This window comes from Rhinolophus ferrumequinum, chromosome 5 (genome assembly GCF_004115265.2).
Source record: "Rhinolophus ferrumequinum isolate MPI-CBG mRhiFer1 chromosome 5, mRhiFer1_v1.p, whole genome shotgun sequence".
Classification (NCBI taxonomy): domain Eukaryota; kingdom Metazoa; phylum Chordata; class Mammalia; order Chiroptera; family Rhinolophidae; genus Rhinolophus; species Rhinolophus ferrumequinum.
The window spans coordinates 38,016,186-38,043,293 of record NC_046288.1 but is presented as its reverse complement, the minus strand read 5'-3'; the positions used below and the strand labels follow the sequence as shown (position 1 = coordinate 38,043,293).

The 27,108-nt window shown below is 39.9% G+C and overlaps 1 protein-coding gene across 1 annotated transcript; it reads left to right on the top strand.

Annotated features, from left to right (window-relative positions):
• Positions 1 to 27,108, top strand: PLAC8 (placenta associated 8). The gene is made up of 5 exons (XM_033106577.1): positions 1 to 133; positions 19,741 to 19,872; positions 21,967 to 22,091; positions 24,959 to 25,073; positions 26,723 to 27,108. The coding sequence occupies exons 2-4, from the start codon at positions 19,770 to 19,772 to the stop codon at positions 25,061 to 25,063; spliced, it is 333 nt and encodes a 110-aa protein (XP_032962468.1). The 5' UTR covers positions 1 to 133; positions 19,741 to 19,769; the 3' UTR covers positions 25,064 to 25,073; positions 26,723 to 27,108.

Genomic DNA, 27,108 nt, shown 5'->3' with positions numbered 1-27,108 from the left:
TCCTAACTTTCTCCACCCCCAACCCCACGCTTGCTGATCACAACCCCAGGCTGCAACCACAGAGCATTTTAGTGCTCCTGAGCCTTCTGAAGTTTCACCTGGGTTGCAGTCCTCAGCCATTAACCTTTGTGTGGTAAGAATTTTTGCAATACAGAATGCCTTTTCTGTGCTGCACACTTTTGTCCTTCTCTCTTATCCTCTTTCAAAAGAAACAAAAAAAATTATTAAAAAACAATAAACTATAAAGCCAGTAAAATCTTACCTTGTAACTAACACAAGCCAAGGCAGAACTGAATGGTAGGTATTAACCTAGGTTAATCTTTTAAAAACTTTTTAAAATCTAGGTTAATCTTTTAAAAATCTTTTACATGTGTGTAACCTGTAATTGTCTTTTTAATTAAATCGGGCAGCAGTGATTCCTAAGAGAATCTTATGAACTTTTATTTAGAATGTGCCACTAAAAATACATTTTTTAATAGAAAAAAACGTTCTTAATCATTAATGAAATCTTTGTATCACCATTAAGGCTGGCGTGTTTAAACAGAATATTCTAAATTCCTTCTTAATAAAAGTTTGTCTCTTATTTTGTAATTGGTTTCAAAATTTGCCTGTTGGAATGGGTTTTGCTAGTGGGAGGGGTGCATAATGTCTGTTTCAGCGATTCTGAGGTTTATTATTATTTTATTGTCAAAAGTTAATGAATCTGTTTTTATATAACAAAAACAATTTTTTGAAATCATCATTATCTGGCCACTTGTTGTCTTTCCTGATTTGTAGCCTTGTAATTATCGTCAATATTACCAAGGCAGCTCTCACTATTTTCACTGTTGAGGGAATGATTAGCTTTTCTCACTTGTTTGATTTAAGTAAAGGGGGGAGGAGGAGGAAGAAGCTTTTTTCCCTCCTCCTTTAACTTCCAAGTCCCTAAGGCAAACACATTTGTTACAAGAAGGTAGGGTTGAGGGGTATTTCTGATGTCTGGATATCTAGTCTAGAGACTCCAAAATTGTGTGTATGAGATTTACAGTTGTTATAGTCATACATTTGTTCATTTTTTTTTCATACCCATTGATCATCTACTATGTTCCAAACACTGTGTTAGGATAAAAAAATGAATGGCCAGCACCCGTGGAGCTCAGACTCTGGTAGAGGCGAGGGACCTGAAAACAGATGTCCTTAAAATATTAATATAACCAGGACCAGACAGATGTCTTTAAAGGCCTCATGTGCATGTGTGTGCTACCCATCCACATCCCTCCATAAATAAATAAGTGTAAAGAAGTCCAATATTGTTGTGGTTATTTCCCTCAAGGATTACCTTTATTTGTGGAAGGATGCTAAATATTTTTCCAAAGTTTTCTCTCTTTTAATTTACTTTATTGACCCAGCTTTATTGGTGCCTTATGGCTGTGCTTAGTTTGCCTCTTGAGAGGCAACCCTAAGAGCACTTGAATGCAGAGGAAACCGGAGGCCTGAGCAGGCACTCCATGGTTAGCCATCAGTTTTATTGAAAAACTGGCGCTTAACACTCACTGCATTGAAACTCACTTGAGCTTTACTTGGGGAGTGAAAATGGAGACAAATGTGTATGAATTTACTGGCTGCCCCTCTTAGCTCATAAACCATGTTCTGGACGAATCCATCTGGAAGCTTTTGGGGAAAAGAAATATTTTGTAATTAAGTATTTGTCTAGGTTGCTGGATTTTTCCTGAATTAAATTTGCCATCATTTAAGTGTATCATGGCCACCAGATACTTGTATATTCACTGATGTTTTGAGACCCATCTATACCAACTAGAGCATTCACAAATGGTTTTGTTATCTTCTTATAAAATATTGGATGGGATTTGCTCAAGTTACAGATTACAGACACCACCCAAATTCAACATTCTGGAAGTTTTGATCATTGATTTTATGACTAAGGACCAGCACTATCTTAACCCTGTTTATTTCCATCAAGAATACAAGTTGTTGACATTTGGGGGGCGGGGGTAAAGGGGACTCATCCCCACACACACACGCACAATAAAACAAACTTTAAAATCATTTGACAAACTTGACTGCTTGCCAAAAAAGTTAAAAATAAAAAATCAAGTTCCTTTGAGATGTTTTGTACCAAAGTGGATGCAGCCATTACTTGTATTGAATCACCAGGTAAGTGCTCTTCAGCCCTCATGATTCAAAAGAAGTTACTTCCAATTCAAATTTTAGTTGCAGCAAGATTTAAAATATAGCGCTGTACTTTATAGGTCTTATGGTTCATTTAGCCAAGATACTAAACCTGAGACATCGACAGGACTGCTATACCGTCGATATGACCAGATACCAGATATGCTAAGCATGGGTAGAGCCAAGCCTTCAAGTCCAGGGGCTGCTGAAACCTTTTGGGGTTCCTCTCTGCTGAGCTCCTATTGAAGACGAAGAGTTCCAAGAAAGATATGAAGAGAGAAGCAGGTAGAATGAAGGCAAGACATGAGTCTGGGGAAATAATTGCCGAAGTGAGAAATTTGTTTTTTGATCAGGGTTTTCAGGATATCTGCTAATAAATTGGGACTTTTAAGGTAACGCAAAAGATTCATTCACTCAACCAATAGTATTTCAATCTTTAATTCTGTAGACAGAAATAAATTATAGGATGAGCCAGAAGAATGCAAATCAAACGCTTTCTTAGAAAAAAAGACTCTTTCTGCTCCTTTATACCAACTCAAGAGTCATGGTAGGGTTCTCAACTAATCGATAATTGTGAGCTGGAGCACAATGATGGGCTACCACTTCTAAAAGAGATGAATACTTGCTCCCCAACTATAACAGAGAGCAAGAGAAACAGCCTTCTCTACACTGTAGGAGAAATGGTTTTATTGCCACATTTGGGAGTGTCCTCATGAAAACATAGTCCTGCGCACAAATTATTTTTTTTATTAAAAGTAAATGGAAGGTCTTGATGATGGAAGGAGAACTGACTCTGGGTGGTGAACACACAATGTAATTTATAGATGATGTGATACAGAATTGCACACCTGAAACCTATGTAATTTTACTAACAATTGTCACCCCAATAAATTTAAAAAATAAAAAAGTAAATGGAAGGTCATACATCACAGTTGTCAATAGTGATTAGGTCTATAGGGTGGATTTACTAGAGATTTTTATTTTGATATTTTTGTGATTTTTTTTTTTAGATTGTCTTCATGGATCACATTATTTTGGCTAAATTTTTAAAATTATACATGTTTGGGGTGAAAATTTAGGTGATGAGGGAAACTATTTTTGTGTAAAAGACTTAAGATCCACTATTTCAATACTCAAATCATCATTTTGGATGGACTTCCTTTAGTACAGTGATTCTTAACACTCACTGCAATTTGGAATCTCCTGGGAAGCATTAAAAATATTAATTCCAAGGCCACTAACCCCCTCCCACCAGACCAATAGATCAGAATTCAAATGGAACCAAGGGGTTGGTAGTTTTCCAAGGTTAACTGATTATATTATCTAAGGTTTCATATTGCAAGTCTTTTATCTCTATAGCATTGACCAGGAAATTACATTACTTAAAATTAGACTTCATGTGTTTTCCTACATGCTTTTGTTGTCATAGTGAGTGCGTTTTGGTAACACCTGATATAAAGGTTTCCAGGCTCTATGGTATAGAATTTGGGACTTTGATCAGTCACATGTAATTAATTCATTAGTGCCTGCACAAGATGTACTGCTTAATAAAACACTACCAGCTTGTTTTAAATCGATCATTTAAATATCAAATGTAGCTTGTGTTGGCTAATTCCTTTTTCCAAACTTCCCCACTGGTCACCTGAGGAAAACATAAGCTTTCCTTTAGCTTTTCTCCATGTTGAATTAAGATAGCCATTAATTAGCTCACCTCCATGCTACTAGACTGGACTTCTGTCCAGGTGTGTTGTCCTGGTTGTATCTTTTAATTTTTATAACAGTGCATTTGCTTTAGAAGTCTTTCCTTCTGCATATCTGTTCTTAGTATGTATATTAAGCAGCCCTAGTTGGGAATCTGAACTCAAGTTTTTGACAAAGACTTACAATTCAGCCTCGCTGCTATTCAATTCTTGTCAAACTCCAGCTGAAAATATTCATGTAGGACCGTCAAAGAATGTGCATTCATGTGTTTCTCTGAATAATCTAAATAATCTGATCATTTAGCCTTGAATCATCCCAGATTAACCGAGAGGTAAGTACTTAGTTGGGATCACTTGAGCTTCTCATAAATTGCTTTCAGAGATTCTACTCGAGCCTTGTGCTTTAACTCTATATTAGGAAAGAGGCTCAGGAAAGTCGCTGTTCTGCTCATTACAGAGAAACTGTTAAACGCCTTGACCATTCCTTGTCACATATCGTCTCTTTTTTGAGGGCCTTGATGAGAAACTTCTTTGGGTCTCCATCTGTTTTTATTTTATGGACATGGTCAATCTCCTAAATGTTTGTGTTCCCTCTTTGCTTTGCCTGGTAGGAAATTCAGACTCTAATTTGTAGTCCATGACTAGCACTGTACAGGGAGCTTACGGCGTGCTGTAAATTTGCTCCAGGCTAGAGTTTCCCTGTACCTGATATCTTCATTTTTCCTTTGTAACTTGTTACCATATAGGTAAGTTTGTAAACTGCTCAAATCTTCTTAAGAACAAGATGACAGAATAAATCAGTTTCTCAGCCTTGACACTTTTGGTGGGAATGGGCGGTAGGAGAGGAGAGTTGGGGGCAGGAGAAGAGTTGGGGGAGGCATCCTGGGCCTCTACCTACTAGAGGCCAATAGCAGTTCTCCTTCCCTCCCCCCACTCTGAGTTGTGACATCCAAAATGTCACCAGACATTGCCAGATGTCTTCTGAAGGGGAAAAATCACCTCTGATTAAAAATCTCTGGTATAAATGAATAAATAAATTGGTATTAAGCATGTAGGGGAAGAAAAGTTTTCTTTAACCTTCTTAGGGTCCCTCCTGGGTCTGAAATTAAACTGACAAAGAGAGATTAAGGAGAGAAAAGCATACAAATTTTATTGAATTTTTACATGTACACAGGAGCCTTCATAAGAGAATGAAAGACCCAAAGAAATAACCAGGGCAGGAAACTTTTAGACAAACAATATATTTGTGAAGAATTGACAAGACAAGGGGTTTGCTGCAGGGATACTAAATGGTGAAGAAATAACAAGATTCGCTTATTCTCAGCCCTGAATTCCCTGGCTTTGGCGACAAAGATATCTCCCTTCTTCCTGGTGTAGGGAGGGTACCTTTCACAGAGAGATTTATTTACTGCTTTTGGGGAAGAAAGGGGAGGGGAAAGAGGTCAGAGTGACTTTTCCTGCCTCTGCTTTTTTCTCAGTGTCCTTCAGGATAAGATACTCAACATACCAGGGTGCCACAATAGGGGGTAGTATGTCCTAAACCCCTAGTACTTTCTAGGCTATGTGCAGGCCACCTTCGGGGAGGGACACAAAGATGATGAAGCCCGGTTACTGCCCCCAGAAAAAAACAGCCAACAAGTTGTGGGGACAGAGCCCCAGAAGGCAGTTTCCAGGCTCTCGGCCTCACATGGAGAGGTGCTGGCTCAGGTAGTAAATGGCCGTCGACTGTGATCAAATGGCCATCAGCTGTGGCTAGTTGGCCGTCAGCTGTAACCAGTGAGCCATTGGGCACTAATATAACCGCCGTGGCTACGCTAGCAGAAGAATGGGAGCTAGCAAGAAGATGGTGGCTGAGTCTGCAAGCGGTGCAGTGAGGGTTGAGAATTGTGTGGCTCCTGGTTCCTGTGTCTCCAACCCAGCTGCCAGTGAGAGTATAGTGGTGTGACTCCCCTACCTATGGCTCCGTGGGTGTTCCTTTTTGGCCTAGCCATATCCTGCGTTCTTATGTGGGGAGTGGGACCAGAGACCCCGCCTGACACCCCGCATGACACTTGGCGTAGTCAGCAGGATCCCCCGCACGACAAATGGCGCAGTGACCAGGGTACGGTGCCGGCCAAAGCTCTCCGAAGGGCGGTGGAGCAGTTTGTGCATATGAACACTCAGTTGCAGGAAGACTAGGAGGAGCAGCTGCCTGACAGCTGGACCCCGTGGAGGGGTGGGAAGACGTGGACGGTTCCCCAACCAGTAGAGGCCGGAGAAAGCGAAGGTCCTTGCGGCCCTGTGGGCTGGGAAGTGCTTGCTGAGGCAGCCCGGATGCAGGACTTGTAGTCCCAGGAGGAAAGGCTTGCTGAGTCCTCCGTGGGAGATGAGGGTGAGGTCAAGGTCATCCCTCACCCCCAGGACAGCCCTGGCGAATGACTATGGACTATGGGGAATTGCCTTCCATCCCTAATTTAATGGACAGCTTGACTGTTTGGGAACATACCACCATGTAGTGGAACTGGCGGATGTTTGCTTTTGTGTCTTGACCGGCCGCCATCGAGAATATGTAAGCACCTTGACTGTGAGTCGCTATTGTTCCAGCACGGTACCCTGAGAGGCCCAGAGAGAGTGGCAGTGCCCTGAGAGCCCTGGCTGTGTCCAGGAAGTCTGGCTGTGCCCAGAGAGAGTAGCAGTGCCCTGAGAGGCCCTCGTGTGCCCGGGGAGACTAGTGGTACCCTAAGAAGTCCAGGAAGTCTGGCTGTGCCCAGAAGTACTGGTGGTGCCCTGAGAGAGCTTGGCTGTGTCCAGGAAGTAGCATTCACCTCCAGGCTCCTCGCACAGGGCCCCTCGCGGAAGACGCTTGTCGCGTAGATTGTGAGGCGAGACCCTATAGGGGTGGAGTGTGGGGACAGAGCCCCAGAGGGCAGTTTCCAGGCTCTCGGCCTCACATGGAGGGGTGCTGGCTCAGGTAGTAAATGGCCGTCGACTGTGATCAAATGGCCATCAGCTGTGGCTAGTTGGCCGTCAGCTGTAACCAGTGAGCCATTGGGCACTAATATAACCGCCGTGGCTAGGCTAGCAGAAAATGGGGGCTAGCAAGAAGATGGGGGCTGAGCCTGCAAGCGGCGCAGTGAGGGTTGAGAATTGTGTGGCTCCTGTTTCCTGTGTCTCCAACTCAGCCGCCAGCGAGAGTATAGTGGTGTGACTCCCCTACCTATGGCTCCGTGGGTGTTCCTTTTTGGCCTAGCCATATCCTGCGTTCTTATGTGGGGAGTGGGACCAGAGATCCCGCCTGACACCCCGCATGACACAAGTCAAAAAGAAAGCAAAGAAATATACATACCTAGAATGCATATCTAAATCTCATATTTGAAGTTAGAACAGTCATGCACCATAGAACATTTCAGTCAACAATGGACCACATATTTGATGGTTGTCCTGTAAGATGATAGTGGAGCTGGAAAATTCCTGTTGCCTAGTGACGCCTAATGCATTGGGTAAAACTGTAGCACAGCACATTACGAGTTTGTGATAATGCTGGTGTATAAACAAGCCTACTGTGCTGCCAGCCGTATAGAAGTATAACACATACAATTATGTACAGCCCAGAATATTTGATAATGATGATACATGACTCTTACTGGTTTATATATTATTTACTATACTATACCTTCAATTATTATTTTAAAGTGCACTCTTTCTATCTATAAAACAAAAGTTGGGTATGAAGCAGTATGCTGTGTTATGTGAGCGGCAGCCTCATACATCTGGTGTTTACTGTCTGTTGATGGCATCATTTTTCTTGTGCTTTATTTAATCTCGTGTTGTTTTGTACAGTGACGTTCTGTACAGGCTTGTAGCCTAGAAGCAGTAATAGGCTGTACCATATAGCCTAGGCGTGTGGTTGGCTATACCATCTAGATCTGTGTAAGTACACTCTATGATGTGCTCACAGCAACAAAATCACCTAACGACACATTTCTCAGAATGTGTCCCCATCACTAAGCAGCTCATGACCGTATAGATTCTTGTAGTTTTCAGTAGTCCTGGGAAGAAAGAAGTGAAGATAGTATCATTGTCATTTAGAGAAAAGGCACAGAGGTAGCCAAGTGTCAGTGCTATGGTTAGAGCCCAGTGTCCTAACCCAAGCCCAGCAGGCTTTCCGCCACATAATAAAAATGTTGAGCAAGTTCAGAGAAGGGTGAGAGGCAAATCCAATTTGGAAGATTACGAATGGCTTCATGGAGAAGGTGGCATTTGAGATGAGATGTTAACAGGTCGGTAGGGAAATGAGGCAGGAACTCACCACAGGAACAGTGTAGAGGGAATGCCTGCGGAGTGCTGAGGAGTCTGGCCCGACCAATAAGGGAAGAAAATGATAATCAAAGGAATGGAAAAATAGGGTGGGTCATGTTGTAAAGAGCTTCTGAGGTCAAGCCTAAAGGGTTTGGGTGTGAGAAGGTACTCTTCCCCCAGAACCATATACGCCTGACATCAGTTTAACAAATTATAAAATAAAGGTAGAAAAGAAGTTTAATGAATTGGGTCACCAGAAAAATTAGTGATGGAAGATATGAAAGGACCCACTTTATCATGTGCTTTTTATCTTCACCCTCACCCCAAATGAAACATTTTAGTGAACCAAATGCTCTTTATTTGATGAAAGGAGGATTACTGAATTTTCCTGGTGTCAGAAAAATTCTCAGTCTTGCTCTATCAAAAATACAAATGTTCCTAAAAAGGCTTCTCATTTAAGCATTATCAGGCATGAGCACAATTTTTAACATGAGGAAACATGTTTTTGGAGTGATGTTTTGTTTATAGAAATCATTTCACTTAAATTCGGAAATACCATACCTTCAGTGATGCATAATCATTTTGTAATTTCCTTATAACAGAGTTTTCATTGTTTTGGCAAAAATTTCAGAAATCACATTGGAAGAGTGGAAAAATAATTTTCCCTCTACCCTTCTAGAATCTTGGTTGGGGCCCCTGTAACCAAAGATAGATTAACAAGAGAAAACAACAAGCAGAAGTTCATCAACACGTATACCTCATATACATAGGAAATACGCAGGGAAATAACTAACTCTCAGAGGTGGCTTAGAATTCAGGCTTAAATATCATTTTCAGCTACAGGCAAAAGAGAGAAGGTGTTAGGGAGGTCAGTTATAGGGAGTGACCAGGTAAACAAGAGTAAAGCTTTGTTATACAGATTTCATTCTGGCACCTTTTTCATTGATAAGAGTTTCTTGAGATTTAGAGTCATCTTTCTTTTCCTAGTGCTACAGACAGGGAGACACACTGACAAATGGAGGTTTCTTTTTTAAGTATAAATTTTCCTTAAAGGGTAACTTCTTTGTTTTCAGAGTTCCTCCTATGTCTGCTGTTTCTCAAAATAATCAGATCAAAATAACACTTATGCCAAAGAGGTATATTTGGGGATGGAATTTTCTGGTCTACAACATAACTGGTACACTAGGCAGAACCTGAGTATGATGCAGAGACTGTAGATTTCTGTATGAGACACAGGTGTGCTGGGAAAGTGGAAGGGGACAACTGGCTCCAGGTGCATATTCAGACCCAGGACTAAAAGACAGGCCTGTGATGGGGTTTTGGGTGCTAGAGAAGAAACTCAAAGTGATAAAAAGTGGGGCCAAGGTGTAATGGCCACCATAACGAGAAGTTATCTTAAGATCGACAAACAAAGCGGACAACTAACTCCATAGAATATAACAGAATTTATTATAGGATAATTTACTTACGGGAAGATTGGGTCAAAGGAAAACACAACCAGCAGTCTGCGCAGATTATTCTCTGCTAACAGATCCCTGTTACAATACTTTTTTTATAGTATAATTTGGGTATTAATGACGGCCAAGACAAAGGGACAAAGAATGCAGTAGCACTAGGGGCCACATTTCCTGGTGGTCTTGTGATAGATGATTGTTTATATTCGATACTATTACCAGTTTGATATTTATCTTTGTTGTCATGCCATTCCGGCCTTTACTAACACAATATTTAGGGCTACATTTCAAGGGATACAAATAATCATCATCTAGAAACCTCTGATATGCTTAAGGACAGTGAGGTTGACGTTAAAGGAAACAGCATGAGACTTAAAAATGAAATAAAATCCAGGACACAGAAGTGGAGTTGGTTTTGTTCACATCTTCATCTATACGACCTACTCAGTTGGCTTTATTTTATTTTCTTCTCCCAGAAATGGATATAACCCATGGAATTATTTGGTAGGAAACTGAAAGCCAGAAGGAAAAGGAGAGAATGGAAACAGAGGGAATTAAGATCCCTGGGAAGCCCAAAGCAAGTCATAGTCACCTAGTCACTGGTTTTGCTTATTTCCATCAGAATAGTTCAAACTGGTTGAGAAAGAGAGCCACGCAGGACCTAGGCTAGTCAATAAAACTTCCAAAAAGACTTCACACTATAGAAGAGCGTGGACTTTGGCTTTAGCTCATTTGGCTTTGAACCTTACTGAGCAGTGTAACTTCTCCAAGTGCAGGATTTCACGGGGCAAAAAGATGATGAGGCTAGAATCTTTTAGCATCCATAAGATTGCTGGATGTGGGAATTGGCAGTAGAAATTGCTCAAGAAATTTGTTTTTCTTCCTTTATCCATGAATAAACAATTGCGTGTTCCCAGAGGAAATACTCTTACAAGAATTTAGATAGAAATGAATCATGGCCAGCAATAGTATCTTTTGGCTTCTGATCACTATCTGGGGGCTTCCTGTTAAGCAAGCTGCATTATTTCTGCCTCTTCTTCACACTTCCCATTCCTATAAATGTGGGGAGCACATTATCCACTGCTCCCACATTGATATCTATACTGAAATCATTCCCCCAACCCTACAGATAAAATACAGAATGTCCAGTGAAATTTGAACTTCAAATAAAGAATGAATAATTTTTAGTATGTCTCAAATATTGCATGAAACAAACTTATTCAAATTTACTGAATAGCTTGTATTTCTTTTTCCTAAATGTGGCACTCTATTTAATCATTTAACCATAATTTCTGTTTTTCTCCATCTTAAAGCTAGGCTTCTTAGCAACCTATGGGTAGAAAAAAAGATGTTGGCATTACCAATATTGGCAAAGCAACTGGAACTCTCAGACATTACTGATGGGACTGTAAATTGGCACCACCACTTCAGAATACTGTTTAGCACTGTCTCCTAACCCTATTAGGACCCAGCAGTTCTACTCCTAGGTGTATGCAAAACAGAAATACATACATGGTTCACCTGAAGATATGTACAAGAATATTCATAGCAGCACTATACTATTCATAATTGTCAAAACTGGAAGCTATATAATGGTAGCATGGATGTATAAATTGTGTCGTATCTATAAAACAGAATATTACACATCAATAAGAATGAATGGATTATTGCTACACCCAACGTGGTTGATCTTACAGTCATAATTTGAGCAAAAGAAGCCAGACACAGAAAAATAACATACTCATACGTAATTAAAGATATATACAAGGCTCCACCACAGGCAAAACGAGCCTCTAGTGTTATAATAGATGACAGGGTAGAAGTTGCATTTGGGCAAAGGATTAGGCTCCCTAGGAGGGTAAGGAGAGCTGCTGGGGTGCTGGTAATGTCCTAATTCTTGAATAAGGTTGTGGTTACAAGAATTGTGCACTTGGTAAACATTCATCAATCATGCTTATGATTCTGCACTTTAATGTGTGTGTATATTGTACTTCAATGGAAAGTTTACTTAAAGAGAAGAAAAGTAGTGGAACTGGATAGGTTAAACTGTAAACATGGGAACAGTAAGCAGAAGGAAGAGAAAAGAGGCAGGTTTGGAGGTGGGATTAGGGGAGGCTAACTGGACTTGCCACATAAAAGAGGAATTTCAGAACAGAATGTGAACAAATCCATGGGGAGACTGAGGTCATGTAATGACCAGCACTTGCATTTTGCATTTTTCAACTAAGAAGCAATGTGTTAGGTTTCATTCCTCACAAGGACTACTTGTCAGGCCTTTTGTAAACACAATTTATGCATCTGCTGGGAAACTGAATTAGACAACATTAGAGTCCCTCCCGATGGTCATGTTTCATGATGTTGGTGATATCTAAATCATGGTTTCTCACCTCAGCACTTTTGATATTTGGGGCTAGGAAATTCTTTGCTGTGGGGGTGGTTCTGTGTTTTGTAGAATATTGAGCAACCACTCTGGCCTCTACCATGACCCACTAGATCATGATAGCACCTCTCCCTCAGTAGTGACAACCAAGAATGTCTCCAGATAGGGCCAAATGTCCCCAGGAGTTAAAATCATCTCAGGTTGAGAACAAGTTACCTAAATCTGTATTGTGGAACTCTAGGGCAAGTGTCTGAGTAACTGATTTCAAGATACTAAATATACATACACACACATACATACATATGTAAGCAAACACACATATAAAGAAAGCAAAGTTAGTCACAAACTGCATAGCTTCCTGTAGTCCCATAATTTACCTGGGAAGGGACACTCTAGGAAAATGCTTACCTTTTATTCCTGAACAGGGTTTGCTCATTTCAGCTGGCCATTAACTATAATTCTTGACTGGTGGACTTCAGTGGGAAGAAGAATAAAGGGCTTTGGAGTCCCATAAAACTAAATTCAAGTCCCAGCCCTGCCACTCTATTATTTTGGACATGGGACTTATTTTCTGTTTCTTTCCCTCCTTCTGCAGTTTTGTAGAACTACCCACATCTTACAATATCCAGGAGAGTGTAAAGGAGGTGAGGCTGAGGTGACGGTGGGAGAAAGGACCATATTATGTTTCCCTCTGGGGCCAAGTACTGTCTTTTATTTAACTAATATTCATAGAGAACTTACCCTATGCCAGGTGCCCCTCTAAGGGCTTTTCAAATGTTAACTCATTTAATCCTCCTGATAGTTATATAAGATAAGTACTATTAATATCCCCATTTCACAGATGAGAAAGCTGAAGCACAGAGAGGTTGTCACTTACCCAAGGTGATACATCTAGTCCCTGGGAAAGCTAGGGTCTAGGGCCAAAGTCTATGATCTTAGCCACTAGGTAGTGCTATTTCGTCCATCTTTTGGTTCTATAAAATTTCCTGAGAGGTGCTCTCCTTGTCTTTCCCTTAAAGAGACTAGGAAGAATACAAAGAGCCAATGCTCAGTCTTTGAGACAAGCTTCATTTTCTCATTCGTAAATTAAAGAGGTTGGACAGGAGATCATGATTTTTCCTTGGCTTTGGCACTAAACTCTTTGCCTCAGTTTTCTTGTCTACTGTCAAGGGTCTTATCAGCCTTAATTCCCTGAGTGCTCTGAACTGCTGTGAATATTAAATAGATATCAATGTTAACTAGAAATCAAACATAAAATGCTTTGAAAAGTATAATGCTCTTTACAAGGTTAAGCCATTGTCATGTAGGCAACATACCATGCTCTGGTTTTTTCCATCAACTGTCTCTGGCACTTAGACTCTCTCGTGTATAATGGAGATTTGCAGTTTTCAAAATGTTTTCACATAAATGATCTTATCTGAGCCTCCTCAACACTAGCAATGACTAACACCCAAGCCTTCTGATTTCTAACCCATTGGTTATCTTATCACCACACTCATTAGCCTTTGAAATGCTATGCTCCTAGTCGTTTTTCCGTAACATTAAATCAGGCATAGGCCCTGCTACTGAGCAACACTTAGTTTAAAATAGACACAACGGTGCATATGTCAGGTCATTGACATACAGGAAACACGGTGGTTAATAGACATTGTCTAGTGACATGGTCTCATCACATTAGTACAACAATCCAATGAGAAAAGTCATACTCATTTTAAAGCTGTCGAGGCTCAGAGAAGTTAGTTTACTTGTCTGAGGACACACAGAAGGTGGAAAATAGATTTGAACCCAGTTTCGTTTGTTTCCATGGTTCCGAATTATGATCTAGATTCTGGCTAGTCAAAATGTGGGCCAGTCACCTACAGCATTGGTACCACCTGGGAGCTTGTTGAAAAAAAGCAAATCTCAGTTCCCACTCTGGGCCTACTGAATCTGGATCTGCATTCTAAAGGATACCAAGGTTAGTCCTGTGCACATTAAAAATTAAGAACCTCTGATCTCTATTGCCGCTCAATATAGATCTATGTACAATATACAGAAGTACAAAATCTATAAATAAACAAATATACATCCATATACACATACACTGTACTGTGTTTCTCAAATATACTTCTAAGCATTTTGCTTTAAGAGAAAGGAATTAGGGATTTAAAGGCAAGTGGCATAAGTCCCTGTGTTAGATTATGAATTGAATTAATTAACAGATACACAATACATGTTAGGATTTGCACACATAGCAATTATAGCCTATGCTGTATTTGAACTTTTTTTCCATGAAATTTAAAATACATATTTGTTTTCTAAAACTATCCATTGAAGGTGTCCAGAAGCATGTGGGAAATCTCAGCCTGTGAACTAAGGATGTCTGCCACCAGTACTGGGCCTGGGGTAGCTCTGCAAAAAGCCAGGAGCAGGAAAGCCTGCTCCCACCTGCTGCTGGTTGCCACTTGCCAGTTGCCAATAAAGCCTCATGTGGTACAGAGTTGCGTGAGGTGGGGTTACAGTGAGTCAGCAGGTTGGAGCTGTGGAACTCACCAGACCAATCTGATTCAGGTTTGGCCATAAGTGTAGGGGGCGGGCTCAACACAGGAAAGATGGCGCCTACCTGCCTGCTGCTTGGGAGGACGACCCCACACAGGGAAAATGCCGACTGTCTTGCAGGTTGCACCCCAAGGCCACACACCTCAGTCTGCCCTCTATGTGCCTCTCATGCCCCCTTAATTACCATCCCTCTGCCAGAGCCCAAAGTGAGTGCTTGCGAGTGTGTGTGGGGGCCCTTTAAGAGGATGCCTGGGTTTCCGACAGCCTTCTGTCCCACTGGGATTGTCAGAATCTCCATTGTTTTTCATAGCCAGATGCTATGAAGGCTCCTGTTCCTGGCACCAGTACTCCTGGCTGGGGAGCCTGGTGTGAGGCTGGGGTTTCTTGCTCCTCCATGGGGAAACTCTGTGCCGAGATAGCACTCCCAATTTTCTTTCACCACATGGAGGTTTGGGGCCAGCCCATTTCATGTCTCCTCTTACCAGTCTCAACATGACTTCTTCTTTATATACTTAGTTATAAAACTACTGATGGTTCTCCAGGTTGATAATTCTATAATTTAGCTGTAATTTTGATGTATTCATGGGATGCATACGTTTATCTACTCTGCCACCTTGGATAGTTCAATATATCAGAACTTCTTATCCTTGAAACTTGACTGGTATTTTTATATCAAACCAGCAAATTTTATCCTTCTCCAAACTACTCAGCACAACAAGTATATGTGTCCAGTGCTATACATAGTTATGAAGCACTGGAAGACTGTTTAAAACGCAATCTTTGCCCTGGAGTAATTTTTAGCTTTGGGGACTCTTGAGAAGAACTTTACTGATGGTTGCCAGGGGTGAGTGAAAAAGGGAAAAGGATTAAGAAGTACAAATTGGTTGTTACACAATAGTCATGGGGATGTAGGATATAACATAAGGAATGTAGTCAGTAATATTGTAATAACCATGTTGTCAGATAGGTACTAAATTTATCGAGGTGATAAATGAGAGGGATGTTGGGGGCAGGATGAAAAAAGTGAAGGGATTAAAAACTACAAATTGATAATTACAAAATAGTCATGGGGATGTAAAGTAAAGCACAGGGAATATAGTCAATGATATGGCAATAACTATGTATAGTGCCAGGTGAGTACTAGACTAGTCAGGGGGAATCATTTCTTAAATTATACGAAATTCTAACCACTATGCAATATACTTGAAATTAATATAAAATAATATTGAATGTCAACTGTAATTGACAAATTGAAAAGGGGGGAATGTGAAGGGGAATAATAAATAGATAGATAGATAAATTTTTGAAAAAAGAACTTTAGCATGGTTTTCCATTTTGATATATTGGCTAAACTGATTGTGATTGGCTATACTGATTTTTTTCCCTAAAGCATTGTTTTTATAAAAGAAGTAATTTTTTTTTTTAAGAATGTATCCTTACAGGTAAATTTTTATTTAATGGTACACACACACACACACACACACACACACACAGACCCAGCAGCCTCAGCAGCAGCTATCTGTATATTTTTATGATACTGATTTTCCCAGTATATTTATAAAAGATAATGGATAATTCATCCTTGAAGTTGGAGGTATATCCATAACGTTCAGAACTGAACGGCACATTACCCATGCAATTTATTCTTATTTGTACCTATTCCTCAGGTAATAGAGTTCACATTATGCGCCAACTCTGATCAAATGGTAGTAGCATCCTATGCACTGTCTTCTCTAGGATTCTAAAATATGTCCAGAGGAGATAGATCCTACGTAATGAGATCAACTCGATAAGTCATAAGTAAGACAGATCCCACATTCTGGTATCAATCAGCAACGTCTGCTGTGGGTGTAGGAAGGCACACTGTTGATGAACACCTGGCCACCCATCGCCATCCCTACACTTTGACCCTTCCTTCTGCTACAAAAAGCTTATATCGCTCCTGTTCCTCACGCATGCATTCCTCAGTCTTTCTTTACCCTAGGCATTTCCTCACACTATTTCCATGCTTAGAATGTTCTACTTTCTGTGCCCAGATAAGAATCTCATGACCTCCAATCAGACTTCCTCAACTTTTCCAGAATCGATGATAATTCTAGTTCTGCTAGTTTGGAAAAAAAAAAAAAAAAAAAAAACCAAAAAACGTGTTCCCAGAGCATATGCTTGAACTTCTCCAGTTCAGAACGTAGACACAGATGTTTCCCTTACAATGCCCAGGAGACCAAGAAGATTCTTAATATGACTTGTTTTGATTGAAATTAAATACTACCACTTCCTCTTTGGGTTACACCTGTCCTTCTGGTGTGCAAATGTCTCTGCAGTTTTAGGTCTTTTACTACCAGAAAGTCCTACCTAATGGGCTCTCATCTTAGTTTCTCCTCCTTATTCAAATTTCTGTTAAACACTCCCTCTGGCTTTATAACTATACCCAATACAAAACGAAGCCAGTCTTGCTGGATATACAGATTTTCAATGAACTATGCTTTTCTCTTCTTATCCTACTTTGTTTTGGTTCTCAGAGAAATCGGTGCCTGGGAAGGGAATTGAAAAAAAATAAAATTTCGATTTAAAAAAAGTCAGATTAGGCAATAATATTGTTGTAGTCCCCTTTACCACTCTCACTTTTTTTTTTATTTTTAACAATCCCTTTCCCTTAAGAAGCACTTGGGCACTTACTAAACATGCCTTTCTCTTAAAAATTTTACACACCCATAATATCCAAAATTTATAAAACACTCATTCAACTCAACATAAAAAAAACAAACAGCCCAATTTAAAAATGAGCAGAGAACATGAAGCAACATTTCTCTAAAGAGGACATACAGATGGCCAACAGACATGAAAAAATGCTCAATCTCACTAATCATTAGAGAAATGCAAAGAAAAACCACAATGAGATACCACCTCCCTCTCGTCATAATGGCCATCATCAATAAATCAACAAACAAGAGCTGGCGAGGCTGGAGAAAAGGGAACCCTGGTGCACTGTTGGTGGGATTGCAGATTGGTGCAGCCACTATGCAAATCAGTATGGAGGTATCTCAAGAAACTGGAAATGGAACTACCTTATGACTCAGCAATTCCACTCTTAGGTATCTATCCAGAGAAATCCAAGACGCTAATTTGAAAAAATATGTGCACCCCTATGTTTATTGCAGTGCTATTTACAATAGCCAAAGCTTGGAAATAAATGCCCATCAGTAGATGATAGGATTAAGAAACTGTGGGGGGCCGGCCCGGTGGCTCAGGCGGTTGGAGCTCCGTGCTCCTAACTCCGAAGGCTGCCGGTTCGATTCCCACATGGGCCAGTGGGCTCTCTACCACAAGGTTGCCGGTTCGACTCCTGCAAGAAATGGTGGACTGTTCCACCTGCAACTAGCAATGGCAACTGGACCTGGAGCTGAGCTGCGCCCTCCACAACTAAGACTGAAACAACAACAACTTGACTTGGAAAAAAGTCCTGGAAGTACACATTGTTCCCCAATGAAGTCCTGTTCCCCTTCCCCAATAAAAAATCTTTAAAAAAAAAAAAAAGAAACTGTGGTACATTTATACAATGGAGTATTACTTTGGCTATAAAGAAGAATGAAATCTTACCATTTGCAACGATATGGATAGACCTAGAGAACAATATGCTAAATGAAATAAGCCAGTCAGAGAAAGACAAATACCATATGGTCTCACTTATATGTGGAATCTAAAGAACTGAATAAATGAGCAATACAAACAGAAATAATCTCAGAGACATAGAGGAAAAACTGATGGTTGCTAAATGGGAAGGGGGTAGGGATGAGGGAAAAAGAGAAGGGATTAGACAGCATAAATTGGTAACTACAATGTTGCCAAGGGGATATGAAAGACAGTTTGGAGAATATAATCAATAATGTTGTAAAGATTTTGTAGGGTGTCAGATGGTCACATGTCTTATTAGGGAGACCACTTCATGGATGGTGTAGATGCTTGACCACTGCACTGTACACCTGAAGCTGAAGCTGAATAATGTTGTATGTCAACTATAATTTAATATATGTATATATAGTCACGGGATATGGAGTACAGCATAGGAAATAGAGTCAATGGAATTGTAATAGATATATAAGATGTCAGAGGGGCAATAGATTGGGGGAAGGGAGTTATCACTTTGTGAGGGGTGAAATCTCTAACTATTACATTGTTTTGTACATCTGAAACTAATAATAATAATAACAAAAATTTGCGCACCCAGAGTCCACTCCAGGCTACTAAATCAGAAGCAAGAATCTGTCTTTTTAACCACTTAGGATGAAGAGAGTGTACAGCAAGGATAAGGAAGAATGATAGAATCTTTGATTGGGGCCTTCCTTGGCGACATAGTGGAGGAAAACCTAAGACAACAAAGCAGCGGGATAACGTGGGGCAAGGAGTTGCCTTGCAATTGGTCAAAGGAAGTGTTAGTAGTGAGCAGGGACCAAGACTACGGAGTGCAGTGTTAAGTTTTAACACTGGTAATTGTGAAACACAATGCATTTCCTCTCTTGGGAGTTCTGACTGGGTAGTAGCTATGAGACTTCCCATGAGCACTGGATGAAATATGAAAAGTATAAGTGCCAATTTGCTTGAGGGACACTATTTTTCGTGCTTTTGCAACCACTGGGACCTTGAAGCCTCTTTTTTCAGATTCTGACCTGACACCTTCACAAAAGGAAACTGAATGGCTTTTTTGTTTGTTTGTCTGTTTGTTTAAGTAAACTAGGTCTTCTATTAAAACTTTGTACTGTCAGGATACGCAGTGAATGCTGACATTAGCTAGAAGCATCTGTTTTAACAACAATTTTATGGAGAAGTAAAGAACTCTATCTCACAGAGTGCTCTTAAGGAGCAATTAAGATAATGTCCATGGAATAGCTTTGTAAAAATCGGCTATTAAATAGAAACACTTCAAAGGCAAAATAGACATTGTTCAGGATGATTGTCTTGAAAATAGAAAAAGAAAATCATCTTGCTGGTCAGTGAAAGAGGAAAAAACACCACAGAAAAACCTAAGAAAGGAAACTTCACCCCTTTCCTTTATGTATTTAATTCCCAAATATCGACAACAGTCTGAAAACGCTATGCTAAGGTAATGGAATGTGAGCACCCCTAATCAGGAGAGGTGTGATGAAACGTCTTCTCAACTGGTATCTCCATTATAGCCAACCAATACAGTTAAGTGTTTAGGACTTTTCTGGTTTTGTTTTCACAGGCAGTGCCCTTTTGAACTTATCTGTAAAAATGAATCCAGTTGTTACCCAGCCAGGATATGGCATGGGGGGTACTGTGATGACGAGTGACTGGCAAACTGGCGCATTTGACTGCTGCGGTGACATAGGGATTTGTAAGTACACATAGTAATTGCTTTCTCCTTGACTGCTAGTAATAATGCAGATTACTACCATAATACATGTTTATTTGTCCTCTCATTGATGTCCATGTTTTACTCTCTAATTCAGAAGTCACAAGCTAGAAGCCCATGGGCAGATTTAGCCATGGGCTGTATTTTTTTTTTGTTCTGTACATAATGAGCCCTCTTGATGCCATAATTTTAATGTAGTGGGAAACACCTAAACATCAGATTTCACATAAAAATCTAGCTTTCAATCTAGATTTCCAGCTTCTCTTGAAAATTTGGAAAATCGGGAAAGATGAGTCCTCATTCTCATGTGGCAGAGGTCAACTGTTGCTGAGTATTAGCCAACCCCATTAAAAAGGATATTCACGCTGCAGTTTGCCATATTTATGTCCACCCTTCATTATTGTTTATTTTTTGTTTTTTCCAACCTATTTCACTAATTTATTTTACCTGCCTGGTCTTGAGTTTGTGATTCTTGTCTAAATCAATCACCTGTTTAAAAATTTTTCACCTCTTTAGTATCACCATGTTCTTGACACGTTTCTCTAGTCTTCTGTTTACACCATCCTTTCCCTACAGCGCTGACTTTGTATTTTCCGGCTTACAGTGATACTCTTATGGCTGTTCCATTTCAGGAAGCATTGTACATTTTTAACTTTATTGCCTTCTAATTCTTTTACACTACCAAACATACTTTTGTATGAGAAAATTTTCCTTATTTCTGAGTCTTTTGCCATGTGAGTTGCAAACTGTCTGTGCAGCTTGTCTTTCCAGGGTTTGAGAAACAGTCTCCTTTTTAAAATAAATATGATGGAAGTTCCAAGTTTGTTGGAGATAGACTTCTGCTAAAAACAATCACTGAAAAGCAAAGACTTACTTATCTTATCTAGAGTACAGCCATATCAAAACTCTACCCTAGAGCTTTTCAAAAGAGATTTGTACTCAGCATGTTTGAGAACAGTATCCTGTTCGTTGCCATTTTCTTAGGCCTTTTTTTTGGTCTGATACAGATTCTTTAAAGTGAAATTGCAGTAAGCTTTTTAAGCTTTTGATGCCAATAGCCTTTAGCTTCTACTTGTTTCCATCCTCATGTCAATAATAGGGCTTGGGGCCGGCCCGCTGGCTCAGGCAGTTGGAGCTCCATGCTCCTAACTCCGAAGGCTGCCGGTTCGATTCCCACATGGGCCAGTGGGCTCTCAACCACAGGGTTGCCGGTTCAACTCCTGCAAGGGATGGTGGACTCCGCCCCCTGCAACTAAGATTGAACACGGCACCTTGAGCTGAGCTGTCTCTGAGCTCCCAGATGGCTCAGTTGGTTGGAGCACGGGCTCTCAACCACAAGGTTGCTGGTTTGACTCCTGCAAGGGATGGTGGGCTGTGCCCCCAGCAACTAGGGCAACTGAACCTGGAGCTGAGCTGCGCCCTCCACAACTAAGACTGAAAGGACAACTTGACTTGGAAAAAAGTCCTGGAAGTACACACCGTTCCCCAAAAAAGTCCTGTTCCCCTTCCCCAATAAAAGCTAAATAATAATAATAATAATAATAGGGCTCTACCCTTTGCCTGAAAGACCATCTAGAATCATTCACTATTGCTTTTTTGGTTAGGTTGGTGCAAAAGTAATTGCGGTTTTTGCAATTATTTTTAACCTCGTAAACCGCAATTACTTTTGCACCCACCTAATACATTTTGGCCCCAATAATTTCCCTACTCAGCATTTTCTGACCCTAAACACCCTCCCATAGTTTTCAGAGGGCTTCTCAGACATCCCGATGCCACAAACTTCCTATACAAGAATGACTCACATGTAATCTAGGGCAGGAAAAAAAAATAATTTGGACATGCTCAGATTGACACAGCAGACACTTTTACCATTAAATCTGACCTGATATAATGACATGCAAATTTTTCCCAACTCCTGGACAGAAGCAAGACATAAAGAGCCAGATGACCACATTGTTTTCTCGGAGGGTCCATTAAAGCCATTCCCTGAGTTAGCATCTATTTGAAAGCTGTGTGATTTAGTGGAAACGATGACAACTTTGACTAATTCCTCTGTGTGGTTTCACCCTCACTCAGGCCTTTGTGGAACTTTCTTTCCCCTGTGTCTGTCATGTCAGATTGCCTCTGACATGAATGAATGCTGCCTGTGTGGAGCAAGTGTCGCCATGAGGACCAAGTATCGAACTCGATACGGCATCCCGGTGAGTCACCCAAGTCTCTCCTGGGAAGTGGTAGCTCAAACACCCAAAGGCTTCTCTTTAGTCCGACTGGATCTCCATAATTGCCCTCCTCACCTTCATGGTTTGACCTAGTCTTCACCACCGTCGTAATTTTAAAGTGATTCACAGGGGCTGTGTGGCTATCTATATTTGGGAATATGTTAGTAATGAAATCTTCTATTGATCCAATAGATGTAACTCTAAAAAAGTTGCTGGAGGTGAGTAGGTGAGGGGTAGAAGTCGGCACAGGGCCCTTAGCCTCTCCGGGCTTTATTCAGAGTCAGACAGGACCTGCAAATCTGCAGGGTGTGTGATAGTATCTCTGAAAGTCTTGGGTAAAAATGGGTGTGTAGTGGTTCCCCATGAAGCTGGCATGTTTGCTTCACTGGTAACTCATAAGCTAGTGTTCATTCATTACAAAGGGACTGTTGAGCACTTAGAACCTTGTTAAATCATAAGCTGATGTTCATTCATTCAGTAGGGATTTATCAAACACATACAACGTGCCAATCACTATTGCAGATACTAAAGACACATCAGTGAGCAAAGGAAATCACGAAAGGCACGTCCCTTCTTTGTTTAAAAGATTTCAGGGGTTTCCCAACTCACTCAGAGTAAAATATAATGGTCTGCTAGGTTCTCGCTAATGCTCTGACATCATCTTCTTTTATACCCCACCCCCCCCCACACACTCTATTCCTGCCCCCTACCTGTTGTTTTTGGAACATTCCAGGTAAGCTCTACTTCAAGGCCTTGGCTCTAGCTCTTTCCTCTGCCTGGACCTTCCCCAGATGGGTCATCCTCTCATCCTTTCAGTTCTTTATTTTCTGACTGAGGTCTTTCCTGATTACCTTATTTAAAATCAGAACCTTCAGCACTCTTCCTCTTCCTTGCTTTATTTTTCTCTATAGCACTTATCACCATCCTTTTAGGCTTCCTTCTTTCCTCTACAGGAAAGAGGAGAAAGAAAGGAAACAACTGCTGATTGAACTACTATGTGCTGGGATATGATTTTGACATATATTTGCTCATTTACTATGTACAAACTCTTTGTGGTTCCAGGATTGTCACCTCCACTTTATAGATATGGAAATCAGGGATGAGACAGGCTTAAGGTCACAGAACATGGACATGCTGGAAATTGGGCTAGGGTTTATTCTGACTGACTCCAAAGGTCCAGTTTTTCCCACTTTATCATCCTGCCTTCCTAAGTACATATGTCTTCAACCATGTACCACATTCATTTATTTGCTCAGTCAGTGATTCTGTAAATAGTGCTTATTACAGACTTCTTTTTTAACCAGTGACACCCTGGTCCTATTTAACTAAACAGAGAGATGAATGTAGAATGCAGAATCTTTATTTCTGGCACCCATTTCCTGAGAAGCTAGTCCTGTCAAGGCATTTATGTCCCTTATTAACTTCAGCATGATATAAACCTGTAGTTTATTTTCTCCCTGAAAAAGGAATGTTTTTTCTTCTTCATCATCTCTATATCTGTACTATGAAAGAGACTTAGAATCAAGGTGTGTCTTGTATTGGTTTTTCTAGGTTACTTGGCAAATAATAGTGGGAATTTTTTTTCCCCTCTAAAAACTACCTGAGGTAAAAGACAGACATAGACATGCTGGAACAGAAAAGTAAAGTGAGAACATTTTCTTCTTTGGGGCATATTATATGTATTCAATACATGTTGATTTAATGAAGGTTTAAAAGAGTTTTAAAAAGTAAATAATGAATGAAAGAGTGAAAAACAAGAGTACTATGAGGAAAGATTAAAGGAATTTGGATTGTTTATCAGGGAAAAAGAGAAGGCTATGAGACTGAATTGTCTTTACAGTGAATATCCATGCCTCCACCTGATGAAGTTCACAACATTATAAGATTTTTAACATTGCTACTCATTTGCTCACTCTTTGCCCCACATATTTACTCTGTTAGATGAAAATCAAAATCACTGTAGCAATAAAAAAAATTTCATGAAAAATAAATCACTCACAATCTCAACACTGAGGAGTTCCTAACCCTTATAAACAGAATCTACCAGTTCCTTTTCTCTCTTTCCCTTTCTCTCTCTACTCACACTATAGATTGGAAATTACATTTACCCGACATTTAACAAAATTACTGCTGTCAAAAAAATGGAGTTCAAAATTATTTCAATCCATCAAGACACACAGTCATGGTTGTCAGACTAGATCCCCTTGGATCACCCAATGCCTCCTGCTCAGAGCAAGATTCCCTTCAAGAGCGTCTCTACCAGAGGATCACTGAGAACCCAACTGGTCCCTTCCAGGGACAGGGCCCTCAAAACTTTGCAAAGTAGCCCATTTCATGACTTTTCCAAACACCATTCTCTTCTTTCTTCTTTTCCCCATAATTTGTATATCCCTCTCTTACTCTGGACCTCCTCCCTTGCAAAACATGAGAGATGCCAATGAAAATGACTAGAGGGATACAAGGTGAAGCCTGGTCTGGCACTACTCACAAACTATAGACAAATTGATGCATTGCACAGCTGGCTTTAAAGGGAACCATTCCAGGACAGATGATAGAAGACTGGGGCTACAGTCGTAATCTGCAGATGAAATGATGTATCATGAAAAGGGCACTGGCTTGAGAAAAGAAAGACCAAGGGCTGTCACCAATGTGTTATATGATCTTAGCAAGTCATTTAATGTCTCTGGGTCATCAGAAAAATGAAGATAATGTTCAAGAACTCTCGTGATAAACAAGTGACATAAAATGAATGTCTTAAAGAGATTTGAAAAGTTATACAAATGCCAGGTATTGTGTGACTAGATTTATAGGCTACATGTTGATTCATTTGTCTTTTTTTTTTTTAACAGGGATCTATTTGCAGTGATTTCTTAATGCTGTCTTGTTTCCCTCAATGTGTCCTTTGTCAACTCAAACGAGATATTGAGAAAAGAAAAGAAATGAATGCTTTCTAAAAGATGCTTGGTATGTTGGTGGAAATTCTTTGATTTATGAATATAAAAACAAATTCTCAAGACATCTTTTATTTCTTTGGTACTCTCTCACAGATACATAAGATATCCTTTAACAAATGAAGGACAAATGATTTTTAATTGCCAGCCTACACCAAGCAGTTGGTAGTCAACTTCCCAGAACCTGGGTTGAAAGGGCAAAGCCTGGCTGAATAGGAAAGAATTCTGTGACTGTTTTTTTTAGGATGTCTGCCACAGCAGGAGTGGCCATTTGATGTACCAAATAAACATGCCACGTATCAACCACGCCCATCTTAAGTACACCATGTTTAACATTGTAGAGATAGGCGTATAACTTTCCCTAAGCCTAGATCTCAGGCCCACCACTACCATCAGTAACCAACTGCGATGTCATATAAAGTGTGACTATGTAATTATATGTTCTTAATCGACACCACAATATTAAAATAATTCATTCTCCAAAGTGGTGGAAAGTTATTTTAGTCTCTATAAATTAGGTATGGAGAATTCACCCAGTTATCCAAAACTCCAAAACCCCCACTATGAAGAATTACTGACTTTTTGGTGACTATATTATCAAAGTCATTATCAAAGACTATTTTAATTTTCTCAGATTTTCCTGTTTCTCTTAGGCAAGAGAGCAAGCCTTCTAGTCTCTTCCTGCCAATCCCCATGGAACTTGTAATCAAAAGTTTGCTTCCACATGGAAATGGCTATTCTCTGTAAAACTCCTATCTCCCAAAAGGTTTTTGAGAGTGTTGGATCAGGATGGTGTATTAATGTGTATGATTGGTTGACATTAATATAATCTGTCTCTCTCATATGCAGCGCAAAGTAATGTCCTCTTAATGAATCATGCTTCAGTATGTTGCATTTTCAGTACTATTTTAGTATCCCAGTATTTGTCTTCTGCTTGTTTCAAATGGTTTCCCTCAATGACTGAAGTACTTAACTCACTGTCAAGCAGAGTCAAGGTAGGGAGTGTTCTTATCAGTCTTTTTCCTCCTTATATCCTATTCTTAAGAATTCACTACTATCCCTCTTCCCAAGCAGTGATGCTTCTTTAAAGGCCTATGTTACCAACTGGACTCAGAATTTTATGCCAACGTAGCCCTGAGGGAATTACCATGTGGCAGTTGACTGGTCTAGTCATTCAATCAGTTCAAAAGATTGTTTTGGGTTTCTACCTTTTGGATACTTTCACCTTCTCATTTTTGATGATTCATTGTCATTTTGTAATGGAAGTTAACTCGGGCAATCTATAGAGCATTCTGTTGGTTCACCCAACCAACTAGCAATAGTGCCTGACACATAGTAGGCACTTAATAAATATTGTAGATGAATAAATGAATGCAAATTTCAAGCAAGGAAGCATAATTAGGGCCCTAATCTACGAGACTCATCCGAATCTTAACTGGTGGTCATGACTCCTCCTAAAAGATTGTACTGAATCAGGGGACATTATTTGATGTAGATTTTAAATATGCAGCAATTTGGCAGTAGGGTAAAGGTGGACTGGGAGTTTTGGTATTGGGAACAAGATAACGTAAAAAAAGATGGAACTGATAAGTCCCAATTTTTTTATTAATTTATTCTTTCTTTTCTTCTTTTTTTCTTCCTTTCTTTTTTTTATTCCTGCAGGTAAAATTTACTTTGTGGTGAAAGAAAATGCTGGAATGAAACACAACTTTTATTAAATGCTATCTCATCTCAAATCTTAGAAATTAATTCAATTAATCATCTGGTTTCACATGGCTTCAAAATATTTCAATTTGCAGTTTATTTTGAAAAATATTTCCAGTCCTGTTCTCTAAAATGACTGCCATTAAAACAATTAATTTCCTCAATAATTTTTATGTCTTTTAATACTGCTTCATGGGAAATTACAATATTCTTCTTTTAAAAATGAACCCAAGGTTGTCTAAATGTCAACGTTGAATAATGGGTACATGGAGATTCTCTATTCTATTTTTCTACCTTTATATATGTTTGAAAATGTCCACAATAAAAGATTTTTTAAAATGTTA